At 35.5% G+C, this 23,095-nt stretch overlaps 2 protein-coding genes across 3 annotated transcripts in view; one reads left to right on the top strand and one right to left on the bottom strand.

Moving 5' to 3' along the window:
- Nucleotides 1–6,901, bottom strand: part of LOC100371994 (methionine adenosyltransferase 2 subunit beta-like) — a 36,873-nt gene extending 29,972 nt beyond the window's left edge. For both annotated transcript variants that reach the window (XM_085497695.1, XM_002741343.4), the window contains exon 1: nt 6,791–6,901. The gene's annotated coding sequence lies outside the window, so the exon portion shown is untranslated. The remainder of the gene's footprint in view (nt 1–6,790) is intronic.
- Nucleotides 6,902–6,911: 10 nt separating this feature from the next.
- Nucleotides 6,912–23,095, top strand: part of LOC100371846 (transmembrane protein 33-like) — a 30,938-nt gene continuing 14,754 nt past the window's right edge. Inside the window, exons 1-4 of the mRNA XM_006824811.3 lie at nt 6,912–6,988; nt 9,683–9,843; nt 10,777–10,871; nt 12,546–12,733. Of these exons, the coding sequence (XP_006824874.1) occupies nt 9,706–9,843; nt 10,777–10,871; nt 12,546–12,733 (421 nt within the window). The 5' untranslated portion in view covers nt 6,912–6,988; nt 9,683–9,705. The remainder of the gene's footprint in view (nt 6,989–9,682; nt 9,844–10,776; nt 10,872–12,545; nt 12,734–23,095) is intronic.

Genomic DNA, 23,095 nt, shown 5'->3' with positions numbered 1-23,095 from the left:
ATTATGGTGGGTTGAAACCAAACCAGACAGGTTGTAAGAATTATGGTGGGTAGAAACAAAACAAGACAGGTTGTAAGAATTATGGTGGGTAGAAACCAAACCAGACAGGTTGTAAGAATTATGGTAGGTAGAAACCAAACCAGACAGGTTGTAAGAACTATGATGGGTAGAAACCAAACCAGACAGGTTGTAAGAATTATGGTGGGTAGAAACAACACAAGACAGGTTGTAAGAATTATGGTAGGTAGAAACCAAACCAGACAGGTTATAAGAATTATGGTAGGTTGAAACCAAACAAGACAGGTTGTGAGAATTATGGTGGGTAGAAACCAAACCAGACAGGTTGTAAGAATTATGGTGGGTAGAAACAAAACAAGACAGGTTGTAAGAATTATGGTGGGTAGAAACCAAACCAGACAGGTTATAAGAATTATGGTGGGTAGAAACAAAACAAGACAGGTTGTAAGAATTATGGTAGGTAGAAACCAAACCAGACAGGTTATAAGAATTATGGTAGGTTGAAACCAAACAAGACAGGTTGTGAGAATTATGGTGGGTAGAAACCAAACCAGACAGGTTGTGAGAATTTTGGTGGGTAGAAACCAATCCAGACAGGTTGTAAGAATTATGGTGGGTAGAAACCAAACCAGACAGGTTGTAAGAATTATGGTAGGTAGAAACCAAACCAGACAGGTTGTAAGAATTATGGTGGGTAGAAACCAAACCAGACAGGTTGTGAGAATTTTGGTGGGTAGAAACCAATCCAGACAGGTTGTAAGAATTATGGTGGGTAGAAACCAAACCAGACAGGTTGTAAGAATTATGGTAGGTAGAAACCAAACCAGACAGGTTGTAAGAATTATGGTGGGTAGAAACCAATCCAGACAGGTTGTAAGAATTATGATGGGTAGAAGAAACCAAACAAGGCAGCTGTAAACATGACGAGTAGAAGCCAGACTAGAAGGCAGCTGTAATTATGATGTATGAGTAGATAATCAAATTACAAAATTGTTACTGAATTGCTTCTAGCTGGTTAAAATAATGAATCGCTAAACAAACTAAAATAGATGTAATATGCAATTTAGTTATAGCAAGTAATTTACTATTACAAGTCTGTTTATTTGTCTTTGAGCCATTCTTACCCTGTCATGTGTTTACTCCAAGCATGTATTCATTGAAGTACAAAAGTAAAATGTTCATTAAACTGTGTTTTTATCAGCTTTTTTCATAAATACCCAATCCATGTACATTTAATACGAGGGAAAAGCAAATTTTTTGACAACAAATGAATGAACACATTGTCATATAAAGCTGAATAAAACAAATTAAGGGTTTATGTTAACGCTTTAAACTAATACTGAGAGAGGGTAAGCAAGGACTTTTATTTGATTTTTTACCTAAATAATTTTTGGAAAAAACAACATTTTTGATTTTCCTCCAAAAATGATAAATTTATTGAAAATACAGAATTTATTTTATGTGGCCTAAATTGAAATCTACTGCATATACATTTTGTATACATGTATAAAAAAATTTAATTTGATTTCTGTACAATCAATGTTTTGTCTTCAGTAAAATAAAATAAATTAAAATAATAAAAAATTAAATAAGCAAAAAAGAATATGCCAGGTAACATACTCATGTGCATGTGCCAATGCTTACAAATAGCAAAGAATTTGTTGGAAGTGAAACTTATCTTTTAGCTAAGCAATGTTTACATTGCTCTAATACCACAAACATATTCATTTGGTACCCACACAGGCCTTTTTATTCAGCACTGGTACATAAAATGAACAAATTTGCAAAAGAAATGCCTTTCAATTTTTCAAGTTGTTTAGATTGAAATGATAACACTTGGTTCTAAGAGTTCTCCCAGGGAGACCAAATTTTTAGAAATGGTACCACTACACCTTCACTACATCAGTGAGTTATGAAAACCATGGTCAGAACTGCTTACATGAAAAATTACACGTTATTTCTTGTGAAGTAGAACATTATAATGAATGGAACATTCCAAACTCTGTGACAGGCGCAAACTAACGAGCACAATCATCCATGCACACTGTAATCTGTTATGAACTGCATTTAGACATCTAAAAAGTGATATAAATATCCTCTTGTTATATGAAATCTATGGACTGTATCTTGTGGTAGAAGTAACTGAGAATGTAAAACACAAAACTTGAAATTCAGAGCCTGACCCTTTAATGTTATAAATTGCTGGTACAACATTCTGCACATATTTATTTATTATTAAATAAATTCTTTGTTAAATTAGACAAAATGAATATAATTTTACATTGTATACACAACTTGATCAATATTTTTGGAAAAACAAGAATATATTTTTTAAAGTTTATTTTTGTGAAGGTGACAAAATTTGACTATTATGGTATTCAAACTCCTAGATAGGGAATAACATGTACTACTCATTCACAGAAGAAAGTAATTCAAAAATGCACTCTATGAAGGTTGTTGGATAGATAATGTTACCAACATTATGACATTATTATGCTATTCTGTGAGTCAGGGAAAAAGGCAAACCTTTTACTGTAATCTTTATGACAGGGCAAATGCAGCAAACATAAAATAACATAAACACTTGAATTATTAAAGCTTACCAGAGGTACATTACTCTAAAGTTGAGATTGATTTTTACTTTTCTGCTGTTCATTTGCATATTTTTGTCATACATAGACATGTGACTAATTTGCATAGTGATTTCATGACATTATTATTGTTTAAGAATATAATAAAAATTAAAAAAATTAAATTCAACAATATCAATAAACCATCAATATGTACCTTGGCAATTAAAGTTATGCAAAGAATGTCAACAAAATTCAACAATACCTGGTAGTACTGTTATTCCATGGCTAATACACAAGTAATTTTACAGTACATATGCAAAAATATTGTTTACAATTATACACTACGGTAATTTGTTTTGGACAAATTGCAAGTGCAATGATACATACAGTGAATTTTAATTAAATATTTGGGATTATCATGACAGGTCTGTGTGGCATTATGGTCATTGAATGCACTATCCAGGCGTCAACCGAGCCCAGTCAAATACATGTACCAGCACCTGTGAACATTACCAAGTTTCCCCAAAAGTCACATTTTGACAATGAATTGATTAATTTCTTATTTTAGTTTATTAAAAAAATATTTAAACTGTTAACAGTATGTATAAAATACTATGACAGAGCCCCACACCCTCCCCGTGGCTTTCGTTGCGTATGGAAGTTATTTTCACGAGTGATGCGGTGTATCCTGCGGCCGTACTTTCAGGAGCGAAGCGAGTGAAAGTACAGCAGAATACACTGCATCTTGAGTGCACTGCATCTCACATAAAATGTGTTTAAAAAATAAAAATAGTTCAGTAGCCAATGGATATACCATTTTCATTTGCATATCGACTGTGAAAATACCGAAAACATTATTGCATGGGTGATATGCAAATTAGTTTTAGTCAAAATAAGTGACTGCCTAAAAGTACCATTACTGTTGTTCAAATTTCATTTCACTCGGCAAGTATATTCATGTACTCCAAGGGAAAAATATCGTACTTCTAACTATTGTTTATTTCTGCTATGTTTTGAAAAACGGAACTCCTGAAGGGACTACTTTGTTTGCTCTCAGTCCTCATTTGCATATGAGGTGTGGAAATACCGATTCAGGAATGAATCAAAATAAACTGCAGTACATATGTAATAATATATACCCGGTAGTAGTATAAATAATAGATTTAACCCAATGATTCATGTACACAGAAGGGCAAATGTCATTTAAGTCATAGATGAATTGAATAATTCTTACATCAGTTTTTAATTGATTGGATATATATTCTTTATCATTGCAATTGTCATGTGGATAGCTGTTTTTTATTACATTTGAATAACTGTGTAGGAAAACTTTACTAGCCTGTCTGTGACAATAGCTGTCAGAGCTAAAAATTAAATTAGAATTTAGTGAATGGGTAGATGAACGGATGGATGCATGACAGGTAAATTTATAAGGCAAATAAATAAACAAACAAATAAATGAATAAATACAAGCTTTCATAAAAAGGCAAAGCAAACTGATAGCCAGCTTGAGAGTTAAGTTAAGTCTGAAAGACTTCTTGAAGCTGATATATGCCGATCGGGATACAAGTGTTTCTGGAGCAGGATATATATACATATATCGATATTTTGTCTTTGAACGTCTCAACGCACTAAACAAAGAAATAAAGCAACGAAGTCGTCACCTGCGCATGCGGCAGACGACCATAGTGTGTTGTTGTTTAGAAACAAGTCTCTACCCATGAGCCTTTGCGTGTTTAGCGTGCATTGTTATCTTCGCTTGGGACTCAATTCCGGTGCCGGGATAAATATTCTTCAACAACAGGTAGCACAAAATTACCCTTGAAAACCAATGTTTAACACCTAGTTTTTTTGTAGGCCTTTAGGTGAGGAAAGTATACATACAAGTTTCAATACGCATCATACTGTAACAAAGTTCACCAGCATGACATGAGGCAAAATACCCGAATTGGAATACAAAACAAAATCTTGATTGAAATATATTGATTTGAATGTGTCCCAAGCATGATATACTGTAAAATACTTTATTTTTGCTTAGAATTAATTTTCGCTGAAATTTCAATGAAAATAAAATCCAGCGAATATACCTTTTTTCTGTATTTGTTTTACATTCAACTGGTCAAGAATCAGTGAAAACAAATTCCATACCAAACACCCAAAAAGTCGTTTACAGTATATCTCATTTGACAGACAGTTTTGACTGAACTATGCACAGGCGCTCGGAACGTTTCCTGGATAATAAAAAAATGATCTAAAGTGGGATCCGCATGGTTAGTCAGTCGCCGGTATATTCCCCTACTACTCATATAATAACACAAGGTAAGAAAGCGGTGACACCATGACATCGAAACTTCCCGAAAATAACATGATTTTCCAAATTATATTTCGATCCGCTTCACACAACGCAAGCATGGTATCGGTAGAAACTATCGATCGACTTACATTACCTTTATTCGAACTAAAACGGGTTAAATCCTGTGAAAATCGAAACACCAGAGCAATATGAATAAACCCATCTACGCGGATATCTTGAAGCAGAGGCCCGAGCATGCGTATATGTTTGGAACTGCGCATGTTTGGAACTGTTTCGATGTCATGGTGTCAACGTTTTCCTACCTTGTGTTATTATATAAGTAGTAGGGGAATGTACCGGCGACTGACTAAATATGCCGATCCCATTTTAGGTCATTTTTTATTAGCCAAGAAACGTTCCGAGCGCCTGTGAACTATGCATATATATTTTTTATTAGACACATAAAATCCTTAGGAAAGGATAAAAAGGGTCTTACAGAAAGAAATTAAAAAAAAATACAATCTAAAAAATAAAACAAAAAATAAAAACTTTTCTTAAAAAATAAAACAAATCAAAAACAATAAAGGCAATTTGCAGCCAATGGTGAATACAGAAAATAGAATGAACACAAAATGTAGCCTAATACACTGATAGTTGTTGTTGTTTTGTTCCATAGCTGTTTTTTAGGAAGACAGCTAAGGCTGGTGCTAGAGTATGGTTTGCCATAATCAAAATGAATTTATTCTGACTATTTTCTTTATCAAAATTTGGAACTTTATTTTGTGCAGTCAGGAATAATTTGTCCCTATGGTGACTGTAGGCTGGACATTTCATTTCATGTTCTTTTATCCAGCGGCACATTATTATGTCTGCCTTTCTCAATTTTAAGGTCATGGTTGCTTGTTCTGAATTTTGCAATTAACCTTCTAAGACCATGGTTCTGCATATTAATTAGGTAATTTTCAATTTTTAAATCTTGTTTGAAAAGTCTTAGTTTGTTTTTAGCCAAGGTTTGTTTTCTATTATCATTATGCATGTCTAAGATCCATTGGTACTCAAATGATTTGTTTATTTTTTTATGAATAAAGTCTAAATTTTTCTTAATTATTTTTTCACTTGAGTTTACAATGGTGACAACATCTATATCTTGCATGAGGATTTCTACACTTGTAAACCATTTACTTTTTACATTCTTATTTACTAAGTAGGCTTCTCTTAGTAATGTGTTATCAGAGTTTGTTACCCGGTTGAAATATTTAAGTTGTTGTTTCTTGATAAAACAGTCAATGGGGTACTTTCCTAGCTCACCATAAACAGCCATTTTTGGTGTGAATTTTGAGAGACCAAGAATGAACCAACAAAAGAAAGATGGACATCCTCAATTGCAGACTTAGTTGTGCTTTCATCACCCCAAACATCACTACCACATACAATAATTGGTCTTATCAGTTTGTCAAATAAAGATAGTTGGAGGGGTATGTTTAGTGAGTTGTCATAACCGAGTTTGCATTTCAAAGCAAAGAGAGCTTTCATCCCTTTATTTTTTAAATTATTGATACCCTCTTTATGTTTGCCATTAGCACTTATAGTTATATCCAGGTAATTAATTTGCATAACAATGTGTCCTGAAGAGGGGCTTATACCCCCCTGAGCATATACAATTAAAATTGGTGCAGGATGATTGGTGAGGGGCAGGATGAGGATTTATTGGTGAGGGGATGGATCTCTTTTCATCATATTACATCAATCCTACAATGATTACATTATAAGTTATTGTGCGATTATTTTGAAATCAAAATATGCATGTTTTTTTTTTAAATCTTTTTCAGTTATGTACTGCAAGTTATGCAGCTGAGAAACGTGTATGAAAAATAAAATTTCAACAAATTAATAAAAACATCATTACCTATTTGATTTAGCGCGTATAACTAGGAAACTTGACGTTGAAAACTAAGCGCACAGATCACTGCCACGCCAGCAGACGAAAACACCTTGCATCACGTCTGGCCTTTGACCTTTGTGCACATGCGCAACAGACCACTATTATTTTTTGTCGGTTATTCATGTATTAACCGGTGCGAGAATTTCCATCTAATAGGGACAGGTAGGCATATTATTCGGCATTATGGCAATTAGTAATAGATTGTTTTGAAAGTGTGGTATGTGTTTGTCTACTGAAGGGAAATTTAATAGTCATTTCCTGTTGAGTTGCGTTGAAAATAAAGCGGCGATTGATCGACGTGTTTAACACTTCTTCCTTTAAAAATACCTGCATTATCAGTTTTTTATCGTAATGGGATCATGTTCGATTATGTAACTGTGTCACATATAATATACTTTATTTCCGGTTTACAATATTTAACGATAATATCTTCCACGATCCACGAACGTACAGCGAATGTATCTCTGGTTATGAGCAGAAAGCATGCCCTATCATCTGGCGTTTATTTTGTTTTTAACTATGGTCGTTAATTTTCAATCACCTTAGATATTTTCTGTAAAATCTTTATTTCTAAAATAATCATTCAAATCGGTTGAAATGTACAACAAAGCTTATTTGGTCAGATCAAAAAAAAATTACAAATGTACTTGGCCGCCATTTTGAAAAGCGCCCTCATTTATACCAAGTCTTTCTTACAACAGTGCAACATTAAGGGGAGGTCAACTCTGTAGCAAACGAATTATTTCCATTCTCTGAAATATATACACATTTCTACTACACTAATTTTGGGTACCCATGGATGTTATTATGTTATTTTCAAAAACAAATGATAGATGTAGATTTAAATTCACTATCAGGCACTTTTTTTTACCACCTTCTAGGTGAGAGGAGGGTAGCATATTGAACGACACTACGGTCAATTCCAAATTATATTCACCAACACCAGTGACATCAAAATCACAGCAACTGTGATTTGTCAATCTACCATTTTGAGTTACTGAATGTTATTTACAAATTTATAAATCCATCATGATCAAAGTTGAGGGTGGAATATAACAAAAAAGAACAAATGTGGATATATCTTAGATTTCACTTTTTGCTAGCAAGTGCGTACAAATCCTTTTACATTTTTTATTATATCGTTAGTCCCTGTTTCGAACAAAGTCTGAAATCATGGGCTATTAATTTGGATTCTGCCGTCTGTGGCTGACTGGCTGCCAGTTTTGTCATCAAATTTGCGAAATTCTGATACTCAAATCTGTCCAGATCTGTTTCTAGCTAATGAGCAAGATGCATATTAAGTTATGTGTTTATTAAAGTAGTGATATCTTGAGATCTACACATAGGGCTTAGTTTATTAAAGTAGTGATATCTTGAGATCTACACATAGGGCTTAGTTTATTAAAGTAGTGATATCTTGAGATCTACACAGGGCTCAGTTTATTAAAGTAGTGATATCTTGAGATCTACACATAGGGCTTAGTTTATTAAAGTAGTGATATCTTGAGATCTACACATAGGGCTTAGTTTATTAAAGTAGTGATATCTTAAGATCTACACATAGGGCTTAGTTTATTAAAATAGTGATAACTTGAGATCTACACATAGGGCTTAGTTTATTAAAATAGTGATATCTTGAGATCTACACATAGGGCTTAGTTTATTAAAATAGTGATATCTTGAGATCTACACACAGGGCTTAGTTTATTAAAGTAGTGATATCTTGAGATCTACACATAGGGCTTTGTTTATCAAAGTAGTGATATCTTGAGATCTACACATAGGGCTTAGTTTATTAAAGTAGTGATATCTTGAGATCTACACATAGGGCTTAGTTTATTAAAGTAGTGATATCTTGAGATCTACACATAGGGCTTAGTTTATTAAAGTAGTGATATCTTGAGATCTACACATAGGGCTTAGTTTATTAAAGTAGTGATATCTTGAGATCTACACATAGGGCTTAGTTTATTAAAATAGTGATATCTTGAGATCTACACATAGGGCTTAGTTTATTAAAGTAGTGATATCTTGAGATCTACACATAGGGCTTAGTTTATTAAAATAGTGATATCTTGAGATCTACACATAGGGCTTAGTTTATTAAAGTAGTGATATCTTGAGATCTACACATAGGGCTTAGTTTATTAAAATAGTGATATCTTGAGATCTACACATAGGGCTTAGTTTATTAAAGTAGTGATATCTTGAGATCTACACATAGGGCTTAGTTTATTAAAGTAGTGATATCTTGAGATCTACACATAGGGCTTTGTTTATCAAAGTAGTGCATATAATATTTCCAGTTTGGGATCTTGACCAAGTTTGACTTTAATATTAATATTTTTTCAAGATATTGGTTAGCTTTCACTTAGTGTTTACTTCTCGTGGTTATAATAGCTCTTACAATTTTTATCTGATCATCCTTGAATTTTGGAATCTCATCAATCACTATGAAATGTCAATCAAGTTCAATTTTGGTGTAACTCGCAAGTGTAATTTTTCAAGATATGGGGTAAAATTGGGCTGAAACAAAACCTTTTGTTAAATTCAAAATAAGTAGATAGAATGAAGACTTTTATATTGCTGATAATGCAAAACAGATGTTAGTAATACGCTTTCCAAGGTATGTTGTTTTAATGTATAAATCAAAGAAGTGACAAGTACAATGCAATTTCCCTGCATTTTTCAAATTAGGCTGGTATTTTATTTTGCTTATATTTATTTATAAACTTTGATGATGCTGGTCACACCTCTAACAAACAGTCAAGATCTGATTCAACTAACATTTTTTCACAGAGAACACAATCATCTCATGTCAACACTGTATAACACATGGTATATAATTCATTACAGACTAAGTATCAACTGAAGTAAAAATGCCGGTCATTGAAGAAGTACCAGATGATGAACCCACAGCTGGTCCATCAACGTCAGGAAATGATGGTCCTGGTACCTCCAGTGAAGATACTGCTCCCCCTCAACCTCCAGCTGGTTACAACTGGCAGGCATTAACAGTAAGTATCCATTGATATCAATAGGTGTATTACAGGAATGACAGTATCCTCTCCAACTCCTCAAGCATGGTGGCTAATTTGCATATGTATTGCAATAGCGATAAGTAACCTATCATCAACTTGTATTCTTTGCGTTTCAATTCAGCAGCCAAAACCCAGTAAGCATCACTGTTGCAAATTGTGTTAAAGCAGAGCCACTAAACATACATTTGAATGTGGCATGCTTATGAACTTGCGTGACTATCTTACAAATTTCAAAAATGATGAAACTACACCATATACAGTAAACAACAATTTTGTCGCCTCCAAATTTGTTATTCTAGTTGTGATAACCTTGTCATGTCTGATAGGAATCCCATGTGACTTGGGCAACACATGTAGATGTAGCATTGTTTGTTTACAAGAGAATTGGAACACGTACATGTACATGTACATTGAAGCATGAGCTTTTATTGTACAGTACGTGATGAATGTCACAGAAAATATTTCCAAAAGAAAGAAAAAAACCTACTTTTGAAGCTTGGAACATTCACAAATGCATATTTTGTGTGGTGCATGTTTTAAAAACACCAAGACATTCTTGCTACTGTAAAGGGGTTAATTATTCACTGGGTTTTACATTTGCTTATTTTGCGTACTGGAAAATGTACTAAATTAAAACCCAGTGAATATGTAAAATTTAGCATAGAATACATTATCAAAATGATAAAACCGTGAATTTAAAACCCACTGAATATGCCTGGAATGGTAAATCAGCAAAATTTAAACCCAGTGAAAATTAGTCATTTTACAGTAATCTACAAAGTTAAGGCATATTGTCTTTCCATTAGTGAGTTAAGTAAATAAGTACATCAGATAAAAACTATTTGAAAATCTCATAAATTACAGCTTATCCATTATAATTACTAATATTTTATTTTTCACTGCTTTCAGGTTTATATATCAAATAATAAAATTAATACGTCATTATGGTTATCAAGATGGTTCACCGTCGCTTGTTGTATAGTATTTATAATCCCTATATTTGGGTGAGTATCTCTCATTTTGTGTATACTTTGTACTCATCAGACAGTTAATCTTGTGTTATAGACATTATTCCCAGCGCAGAAATGACATTTTTATGAAATCAATTTCTGCATCACAAGCTTTCTAGTAATTAAATGATAATTGATATGATGTAATCTCATTTTATGAACAAGATAATGTAATCTGTTTTACGACTTTCAAAGTTATGATAACAATAAATAAAGTTCCACTACCATAATTGCCCTATTCAAAGCACTGTACCTTTTACATGAATGTACAGTGCCTCAGTCAATACTATAAAACATGTTAAAAAAGCGGCATGCAATTTTAGCGAATTGTGGTAAAAAAATGACATAATATCGAAATGTTGATTTAGCAAATCTCTCTTATTGTTGATTTCTTTGTTTGGCGGACATTTTGAATTTATAATAAAGTCATTAGCGACATCTTGAATTAGCGAATCAGTTCTCTTGCTAAATTTGTGAAAAAGACATGCTCGCGAAAAAGGCATGTTTTACAGTAAATTCTCTTTGGGTCAACAAAACTGAATAGTGATCATGCTATTGGTATCTGTTTGTTCAGTATGTATTTCAGTTTTGCTTTCCAATTCAATGCAATGCAATGTGAATTTAGCTATCAAGTATTTAAGTTTGGATAACCATTAATTATAAATATGCCTGTGACTACTCTATGGGATCTTGTGTACTCATTGTATGAAATCATAGTATGAAATCAAGACTATTATAGTTTTCATGTACATGTCAATTCATTGTCCCTTTATGCAAAGCATAAACAGGTGGTATATATGTCATTTCGGTGTCTGTCTGTCTGTTATGCCGTCTGTCCCTCCGTCCCAATTCGTTTGTGTGTCCTTCCATCTGTCCATCATTCTATCCACCACTACAGTACAGTTATCGCGGTAGCTTTGGCATTTGTGGCATCATTGTCACTGACGCATGGCTTCATTGTGGCCTCAGCATCGCATCATTGAGGCCTCAGCATCGCATCATTGTGGCATCAGCATCGCATCATTGTGGCATCAGCTTCGCATCGTTGTGGCCTCAGCATCGCATCATTGTGGCATCAGCTTCGCATCATTGTGGCCTCAGCATCGCATCATTGTGGCCTCAGCATCGCATCATTGTGGCATCAGCTTCGCATCATTGTGGCCTCAGCATCGCATTATTGTGGCATCAGCGTCGCATCATTCTGGCATCAGCTTCGCATCATTGTGGCCTCAGCATCGCATCATTGTGGCCTCAGCATCGCATCATTGTGGCATCAGCTTCGCGTCATTGAAAATTAAAGCTGTGTTCGCCTCACTTATTTTGTGGCATGATCGTGGCCTCTGCTTCGCAGTCTTGTTGCATCATTGTATGTGTGTCAAAGCTGGATTACAGTAAAATTTTATACACAGGTACTATTTTATAAACAACAGACCTAATTAGTTTTTGGTACAAATCTGTGCATGTTAAGTATATGATTGCTGTGTGTACAAATTTAACACTTTTGTTTAAATAACATTTTTTTGAAATTTTTAGCTCAAATGCAATGCAGGATATGTCACTTATATTATACATAATGTCGTAGTTTGTTGGGATTTGTTTTGCATCTAAAACAATAATTATGATGCTTTAATTTGCGACTATACTTACATTTAGTGCTATTTATTATAGATCTGGGTATGCTTATGCCGCTTATCAACGTGCATTAATTAGTAATGGACTCACGAGTGCGTTAAGATTACATCAGAGATTACCACGAATTCAGTTGACAAGGGAGTTCTTTGGAATGATGTTGCTAGAAGATAGTTGCCATTATCTTCTTTACTCATTGCTGTTTGCAAATTCCCATCCAATTACACGTATCCTTTTTAAGAGTGTCTTCGGAGCCTCTCAAATTGTACATATGTATCTGTGTGATGCATTGTTACACGCAACTCTTTGAGTACTACTATGGCCTCACTACCTGCAATGTTTTTTAATATTGAATGCATTCCAATATAAATAACTTTGTGTATCTGGATATAGTTGTACTGCACTGTGGTGTATGTGATGCGACTGAGGTATATATGTTACAGAATGATGTGGCTGTGATGTATATGTTAAAGAATGATGCGACTGCAAATTATTGTTTTTTTTTTTGCCACATTATATACTATGTTACGGAATGATGTGGCTGTGGTGTTACATGTATGTTAAGGATTGATGTTGGGACAATGCTGTTATAAATTAGGGCTAACCATTCAGCAAAACGGTTATGTGCAGTTATGATTTCTAGCAATTTAACTAATCTAATTTTGATGAAATTCATTTTAAAAAGTTTAAAGAGTCATTTTTTTTTTTGGATCGGGTTCGAAATGGCCGACTGGCGGCCATTTTGTTTTAAAGAATTCAGTTCTGGATCCGTATCTGAGACATGCTTGGATTGATCGAGTTCAAACTTCACACACACAAGGTACATCATGTCACAAATATGTATGTGCATTTGTTTCATGATCTCATTAACGATAGCCAAATGGGGGCCGCTTTAATGCCGAAAATGCATTGAAATCGCACATTTTCACCATTCCGGACCCGGATCTCAGTTATGCATGGACGGATTTCATTCAAATTTGGTACATACATTAAACATAATAGGACCTTGATGCACGTCATTTTTTTCTTCTGATCAAGTTCGAAATAGCCGACTGGCGGCCATTTTGTTTTAAAGAATTCAGTTCTGGATCCGTATCCGAGACATGTCTGGATTGATCAAGTTCAAACTTCACACACACAAGGTACATCATATCACAAATATGTATGTGCATTTGTTTCATGATCTCATTAACGATAGCCAAATGGGGCCGCTTTAAGGCCGAAAGAGCATTGAAATCGCACATTTTCACCATTCCGGACCCGTATCTCAGTTATGCATGGATGGATTTTGTTCAAATTTGGTACATACATTAAACATAATAGGACCTTGATGCACGTCTTTTTTTTTTTTTCGGATCAAGTTCGAAATGGCCGACTGGCGGCCATTTTGTTAAAGAATTCAGTTCTGGATCCGTATCCAAGACATGTCTGGATTGATCAAGTTCAAACTTCACACACACATGGTACATCATGTCACAAACAGATATGTGCATTTGTTTCATGATCTGCTTAACAATAGCGGAATGATGGCCATTTTAAGGCCGAAAATGCATCAAAATCACATATTTTCACAATTCCAGAACCGGATCTCAGTCATGCATGGATGGATTTTGTTCAGATTTAGCACAATGTGTTGTACATATGCAGGTGCATTTCAGTCATGATCTGCTTTGAATGTATATGTCACTCAAATATGAACGGAACGGGGACGTGTCATTGACAATGACTTGTTAACTTCTTGTCGTTTATTTGATGGAACTTATTTTTATTGCTCTGTCTTTTAAAATTTTTCCAATTTGAGACTCCATCAAATATACATGCTTTACACTTAGTTTTATTGAGGGTTGTCTTCTCCATGTCACAGTCACCCTGTCTGGAGGTTGTTATTTTTAGACCACAAAAATTGTAGATAAAATTTATCTGTTTTATAGTGACTTGTATTCCAATAATGCTTAGTGACTTCACCCTGGTAATATGCCATCCTAGGCTCAAAGTCCATGTCATTTACATATTCTTATGTAATACTTAATACATTTATAGAAGTACAGTCGTTACTGTAGGAAGTGTGTATGTCGTAATCCTCTTGTTCTCTCACTTTTCACAAAAAAAATAAACCTGTACAATTTATTCTGTATTTAATTCAAAAACATTGATCAAGACCTTGAGCCAATGAAAAACTATGTCCATTTAGTCAAAAATTAACTTGCATCAAAGTGTTGCACCTAAGGGTTAATCAATAATAATTTAGAAGTTCATTTAAATGAGCTGAAAATACTGCCATAATGGAAAGGCCATTGTATCGGTCTGGTTTAAATTAAAGGAGGCAACTAATAAACAAGAAAACATGGGCTTTTTGTATGATATTTCCTGATTCATGCTCAAGAGCTGTACATATCAATGGAAAGAATTTCAACTGTATAAGAGGAACTTGTACTAGATTTTGATTGGTTGACAATTGCTTTTAATTTATTCAAGAGAAGCATATTCTTGTATGTGATTGGATAAGAGTGCTGTAATTTATGTGAAACAGACATATACTATTTTGTAACTGGATGAGTTTCTTTATTTATTCAAGATTTTATTGTGATTGGATGAGAATTTTATTGATTTGATTTAAGTTAAAGGGGCACTTCCAGTTAAGTCTAATCTCACAACAAATTCACTTTCTGGATTAAAATTACAATGGATAACAAAAGATAAATTAACTTTGTAATTGACATAAACAATAGTGTCCCATGATTCTTTTGTGCAATCCATGGGATTGAGCGGTTATCCTTTAAATTAGTGCAAGGAACTTAAACTTGCTTTCAAATTTATGCAAAGCAAGCATGATTACTGTTGAACATTATTCTGGTCTTCAAATACGTACATTTCTTTCTAATTTGTCACATTTGGATTCCTTGTATACATTTATCGATGCCTATTATAACATTAGAGCTTCTTGCTCACTAGTGCTTACCACACTACTACCACACTGACAGTCAAAATGCTGAAAAACCAAAAACATGCTGCATATTCAGTAAAATACGACTGCGGTTTTATCAGAAATATTAAAAAGACTGACCTTATGAAATCTCAACTTGATACTGACATGTGCATTGTCAATAGAGTCGACATGAAATCATACGCTATGTATTCAAGATAATTTTTAATGTAGATTAAATGTTTTATTCTAAGCGTATGCTCAGTTAACGATATTATTGGATCCCTGCAAAACTCATTTCCCCCTATTTATTACATTTTGCTGGCGGTTTGTCAGTGTGTGCGTCCGTATTGCATTTCTGGTGATATGCTCCCTGCCGAGAACAATACCATTAATAGTATGAAAAAAGATGGGTTTGTTTAATCACATTAGGACTTGTTTGTTCATATGTTTCGCAGTATCTGAAGCCAATATTGGATTTTTGAAATTGAATTATTGCTTGTTAAGTTGGACATGAGGACACACAATCACATATTGGCCGTCATACACAAGACAACTAGATGGTGACATTTTGTTTCTTTGTACGAATGGCAAAGTCACAATTGATATTCGGTTCTTGAAAGTTTACTATTGAATTCTTTTCTTTATATTGTACTTGAGGGCACCCGATGTTCACATTCAATCCATCTCTATTCATCTTTTTTCCCGAATTAGTTGAGTTATTAAATGTGTGATTTATACTGACTTTATTTGCTGCTCTGATTGAATGCATCACAGTTCTCTCTTATCATTTTTTTTTTCTTTCTTCGTCTCACATTCTGTAACCATTTAATTAGAATATTTGTTGTCATTCTTTCTGTATTACATTTGCTGTAGATGTATAATCCAGTGAAATCGTTGAACAACAAACTTGGATTCTGAAAAATCTATTTTATTATGAAATAGGAATTTCTCACAAATTTTCGGTTTTAAAACAATACTCCAGTAGTACAAAATGATTTTTGGTGAAGGAATAAAAATGTGTGTATATTTGAAATCTTGTGTTTCCTATTCTAAGACATTCATTGTTTTTGTTTTTGGACATTTTGAAAAGCTTGTATAACAAATATTCAAAGCTCCCATTCTTTTCGCAGGAAACCTTTGTAATTCAAATGTAACAGACCGTATCCTCTGTATATTAGGACTTGTTGAGCTTTTAGTATACTCCACATAATACCTGAACAATGTTTTATTTTTTGAAATCTCTTCAACTATTCTGTATCTCCCATGTTACCTGAATGTGGGTCAAGAATGCACTTCTGAAACTAGGCAAATATACAGCAGCTGAGAATTATTCAAGCAAACTTAATCGTTCCAAGGTCTAGCTTTCTCATCCATGCAACAAACATTCTAAATTAAATTTAACTTTCTTTTTTTTATTCTTTTACTCTTCTTGCATTTCCCGTAGTGCCACCGCTGATAAGTACCTCCCCCGCATTTTCCGGAGTGCTGCTGCTAGTAGACACCTCCCACTACATCTGTTAATAAAAAAAAATTGAGAGGCTATGTACGTGTGAAAAAAATCCGGTGCTTAAACAACATGTTCATTGAACTATGTATATGAACATCTTGTAGTTTCAGACTACAATATAAGAGGATTATGTATAAAGCCAACTGGTGGGGATAAGACGTTGCTACAACATGTGCAGGCAGAACAGAATAAATTTCTATTTGGCAGTCACATGCGTTTTTATATTAACTTGGCTAGATAAGAAATGTCACTATTGGCACATAGCGATCTCAGAATGTCACTTTAGGTGTGCAGTGATCTCATAATATCACTATTGGCACACAGTGATCTCAAAATGTCACTATTGGCACACAGTGATCTCAAAATGTCACTATTGGCACACAGTGATCTCAAAATGTCACTATTGGTGTGCAGTGATCTCAAAATGTCACTATTGGCACACAGTGATCTTAAAATGTCACTATTGGCACACAGTGATCTCAAAATGTCACTATTCGCACACAGTGATCTCAAAATGTCACTATTGGCACACAGTGATGTCAAAATGTCACTATTGGCACACAGTGATCTCAAAATGTCACTATTCGCACACAGTGATCTCAAAATGTCACTATTGGCACACAGTGATCTCAAAATGTCACTATTGGCACACAGTGATCTCAAAATGTCACTATTCACACAGTGATCTCAAAATGTCACTATTCACACACAGTGATCTCAAAATGTCACTATTGGTGTGCAGTGATCTCAAAATGTCACTATTGGCACACAGTGATCTCAAAATGTCACTATTGGCGTGCAGTGATCTCAAAATGTCACTATTCACACACAGTGATCTCAAAATGTCACTATTGGTGTGCAGTGATCTCAAAATGTCACTATTGGCACACAGTGATCTCAAAATGTCACTATTGGCACACAGTGATCTCAAAATGTCACTATTGGCGTGCAGTGATCACAAAATGTCACTATTGGCGTGCAGTGATCTCAAAATGTCACTATTGGCGTGCAGTGATCTCAAAATGTCACTATTGGTGTGCAGTGATCTCAAAATGTCACTATTGGTGTGCAGTGATCTCAAAATGTCACTATTGGCACACAGTGATCTCAAAATGTCCCTATTGGCACACAGTGATCTCAAAATGTCACTATTGGCACACAGTGATCTCAAAATGTCACTATTGGTGTGCAGTGATCTCAAAATGTCACTATTGGTGTGCAGTGATCTCAAAATGTCACTATTGGCACACAGTGATCTCAAAATGTCACTATTCGTACACAGTGATCTCAAAATGTCACTATTGGCGTGCAGTGATCTCAAAATGTCACTATTGGCGTGCAGTGATCTCAAAATGTCACTATTGGCGTGCAGTGATCTCAAAATGTCACTATTGGTGTGCAGTGATCTCAAAATGTCACTATTGGCGTGCAGTGATCTCAAAATGTCACTATTGGCGTGCAGTGATCTCAAAATGTCACTATTAGCGTGCAGTGATCACAAAATGTCACTATTGGCACACAGTGATCTCATAATGTCACTATTGGCGTGCAGTGATCTCAAAATGTCACTATTGGCACACAGTGATCTCAAAATGTCACAATTGGCGTACAGTGATCTCAAAATGTCCCTATTGGCACACAGTGATCTCAAAATGTCCCTATTGGCACACAGTGATCTCAAAATGTCACTATTGGCACACAGTGATCTCAAAATGTCACTATTGGTGTGCAGTGATCTCAAAATGTCACTATTGGTGTGCAGTGATCTCAAAATGTTACTATTGGCACACAGTGATCTCAAAATGTCACTATTTGTACACAGTGATCTCAAAATGTCACTATTGGTGTGCAGTGATCTCAAAATGTCACTATTGGCACACAGTGATCTCAAAATGTCACTATTCGTACACAGTGATCTCAAAATGTCACTATTGGTGTGCAGTGATCTCAAAATGTCACTATTGGCACACAGTGATCTAAAAATGTCACTATTGGCGTGCAGTGATCTCAAAATATCACTATTGGCACACAGTAATCTCAAAATGTCACTATTGGTGTGCAGTGATCTCAAAATGTCACTATTGGTGTGCAGTGATCTCAAAATGTCACTATTGGCACACAGTGATCTCATAATGTCACTATTGGCGTGCAGTGATCTCAAAATGTCACTATTGGCACACAGTGATCTCAAAATGTCACAATTGGCGTACAGTGATCTCAACATGTCACTATTAGTGTGCAGTGATCTCAAAATGTCACTATTAGCGTGCAGTGATCTCAAAATGTCACTATTGGCATGCAGTAATCTCAAAATGTCACTATTGGCATGCAGTAATCTCAAAATGTCACTATTGGCGTGCAGTAATCTCAAAATGTCACTATTGGCGTGCAGTAATCTCATAATGTCACTATTGGCGTGCATTGATCTCAAAATGTCACTATTGGCACACAGTGATCTCAAAATGTCACTATTGGCACACAGTGATCTCAAAATGTCACTATTGGCACACAGTGATCTCAAAATGTCACTATTGGCACACAGTGATCTCAAAATGTCACTATTGGCACACAGTGATCTCAAAATGTTACTATTGGTGTGCAGTGATCTCAAAATGTCACTATTGGTGTGCAGTGATCACAAAATGTCACTATTGGCACACAGTGATCTCATAACGTCACTATTGGCGTGCAGTGATCTCAAAATGTCACTATTGGCACACAGTGATCTCAAAATGTCACAATTGGCGTACAGTGATCTCAAAATGTCCCTATTGGCACACAGTGATCTCAAAATGTCCCTATTGGCACACAGTGATCTCAAAATGTCACTATTCACACACAGTGATCTCAAAATGTCACTATTGGTGTGCAGTGATCTCAAAATGTCACTATTGGCACACAGTGATCTCAAAATGTCACTATTGGCGTGCAGTGATCTCAAAATGTCACTATTCACACACAGTGATCTCAAAATGTCACTATTGGTGTGCAGTGATCTCAAAATGTCACTATTGGCACACAGTGATCTCAAAATGTCACTATTGGCGTGCAGTGATCACAAAATGTCACTATTGGCGTGCAGTGATCTCAAAATGTCACTATTGGCGTGCAGTGATCTCAAAATGTCACTATTGGTGTGCAGTGATCTCAAAATGTCACTATTGGCGTGCAGTGATCTCAAAATGTCACTATTGGCGTGCAGTGATCTCAAAATGTCACTATTAGCGTGCAGTGATCACAAAATGTCACTATTGGCACACAGTGATCTCATAACGTCACTATTGGCGTGCAGTGATCTCAAAATGTCACTATTGGCACACAGTGATCTCAAAATGTCACAATTGGCGTACAGTGATCTCAAAATGTCCCTATTGGCACACAGTGATCTCAAAATGTCCCTATTGGCACACAGTGATCTCAAAATGTCACTATTGGCACACAGTGATCTCAAAATGTCACTATTGGTGTGCAGTGATCTCAAAATGTCACTATTGGTGTGCAGTGATCTCAAAATGTTACTATTGGCACACAGTGATCTCAAAATGTCACTATTTGTACACAGTGATCTCAAAATGTCACTATTGGTGTGCAGTGATCTCAAAATGTCACTATTGGCACACAGTGATCTCAAAATGTCACTATTCGTACACAGTGATCTCAAAATGTCACTATTGGTGTGCAGTGATCTCAAAATGTCACTATTGGCACACAGTGATCTAAAAATGTCACTATTGGCGTGCAGTGATCTCAAAATATCACTATTGGCACACAGTGATCTCAAAATGTCACTATTGGTGTGCAGTGATCTCAAAATGTCACTATTGGTGTGCAGTGATCTCAAAATGTCACTATTGGCACACAGTGATCTCATAATGTCACTATTGGCGTGCAGTGATCTCAAAATGTCACTATTGGCACACAGTGATCTCAAAATGTCACAATTGGCGTACAGTGATCTCAACATGTCACTATTAGTGTGCAGTGATCTCAAAATGTCACTATTAGCGTGCAGTGATCTCAAAATGTCACTATTAGCGTGCAGTGATCTCAAAATGTCACTATTGGCATGCAGTAATCTCAAAATGTCACTATTGGCATGCAGTAATCTCAAAATGTCACTATTGGCGTGCAGTAATCTCATAATGTCACTATTGGCGTACTGTGATCTCAAAATGTCACTATTGGTGTGCAGTGAATCTCAAAATGTCACTATTAGCGTGCAGTAATCTCATAATGTCACTATTGGCACACAGTGATCTCAAAATGTCACTATTGGCACACAGTGATCTCAAAATGTCACTATTGGCACACAGTGATCTCAAAATGTCACTATTGGCACACAGTGATCTCAAAATGTTACTATTGGTGTGCAGTGATCTCAAAATGTCACTATTGGTGTGCAGTGATCTCAAAATGTCACTATTGGTGTGCAGTGATCTCAAAATGTCACTATTGGTGTGCAGTGATCTCAAAATGTCACTATTGGTGTGCAGTGATCTCAAAATGTCACTATTGGCGTGCAGTAATCCCATAATGTCACTATTGGCGTGCAGTGATCTCATAATGTCACTATTGGCGTGCAGTGATCTCAAAATGTCACTATTGGCACACAGTGATCTCAAAATGTCACTATTGGTGTGCAGTGATCTCAAAATGTCACTATTGGTGTGCAGTGATCTCAAAATGTCACTATTGGCACACTGATCTCAAAATGTCACTATTCGTACACAGTGATCTCAAAATGTCACTATTGGTGTGCAGTGATCTCAAAATGTCACTATTGGCACACAGTGATCTCAAAATGTCACTATTGGCGTGCAGTGATCTCAAAATGTCACTATTGGCGTGCAGTGATCTCAAAATGTCACTATTGGTGTGCAGTGATCTCAAAATGTCACTATTGGTGTGCAGTGATCTCAAAATGTCACTATTGGTGTGCAGTGATCTCAAAATGTCACTATTGGCACACAGTGATCTCATAATGTCACTATTGGCGTTCAGTGATCTCAAAATGTCACTATTGGCACACAGTGATCTCAAAATGTCCCAATTGGCGGACAGTGATCTCAACATGTCACTATTAGTGTGCAGTGATCTCAAAATGTCACTATTAGCGTGCAGTGATCTCAAAATGTCACTATTGGCATGCAGTAATCTCAAAATGTCACTATTGGCGTGCAGTGATCTCAAAATGTCACTATTGGCATGCAGTAATCTCATAATGTCACTATTGGCGTGCAGTAATCTCATAATGTCACTATTGGCGTACTGTGATCTCAAAATGTCACTATTGGTGTGCAGTGAATCTCAAAATGTCACTACTGGTGTGCAGTGATCTCAAAATTTCACTATTAGCATGCAGTAATCTCATAATGTCACTATTGGCGTACAGTGATCTCAAAATGTCACTATTGGTGTGCAATGATCTCAAAATGTCACTATTGGCATGCAGTAATCTCATAATGTCACTATTGGCACACAGTGATCTCATAATGTCACTATTGGCACACAGTGATCTCAAAATGTCCCTATTGGTGTACTGTGATCTCAACATGTCACTATTAGCGTGCTGTGATCTCAAAATGTCACTATTGGCATGTAGTGATCTCAAAATGTCACTATTAGTGTGCAGTAATCTCATAATGTCACTATTGGCACTCAGTGATCTCAAAATGTCACTATTGGCACAGTGATCTCAAAATGTCACTATTAGCGTGCTGTGATCTCAAAATGTCACTATTGGCACACAGTGATCTCATAATGTCACTATTGGCGTGCAGTGATCTCAAAATGTCACTATTGGCGTGCAGTGATCTCAAAATGTCACTATTGGCGTGCAGTAATCCCATAATGTCACTATTGGCGTGCAGTGATCTCATAATGTCACTATTGGCGTGCAGTGATCTCATAATGTCACTATTGGCGTGCAGTGATCTCAAAATGTCACTATTGGCACACAGTGATCTCAAAATGTCACTATTGGTGTGCAGTGATCTCAAAATGTCACTATTGGTGTGCAGTGATCTCAAAATGTCACTATTGGCACACAGTGATCTCAAAATGTCACTATTCGTACACAGTGATCTCAAAATGTCACTATTGGTGTGCAGTGATCTCAAAATGTCACTATTGGCGTGCAGTGATCTCAAAATGTCA

Source organism: Saccoglossus kowalevskii, chromosome 4, assembly GCF_978046115.1.
Source record: "Saccoglossus kowalevskii chromosome 4, keSacKowa6.1, whole genome shotgun sequence".
NCBI classification, from domain to species: domain Eukaryota; kingdom Metazoa; phylum Hemichordata; class Enteropneusta; family Harrimaniidae; genus Saccoglossus; species Saccoglossus kowalevskii.
This window is presented reverse-complemented; position numbering and strand designations above follow the sequence as displayed.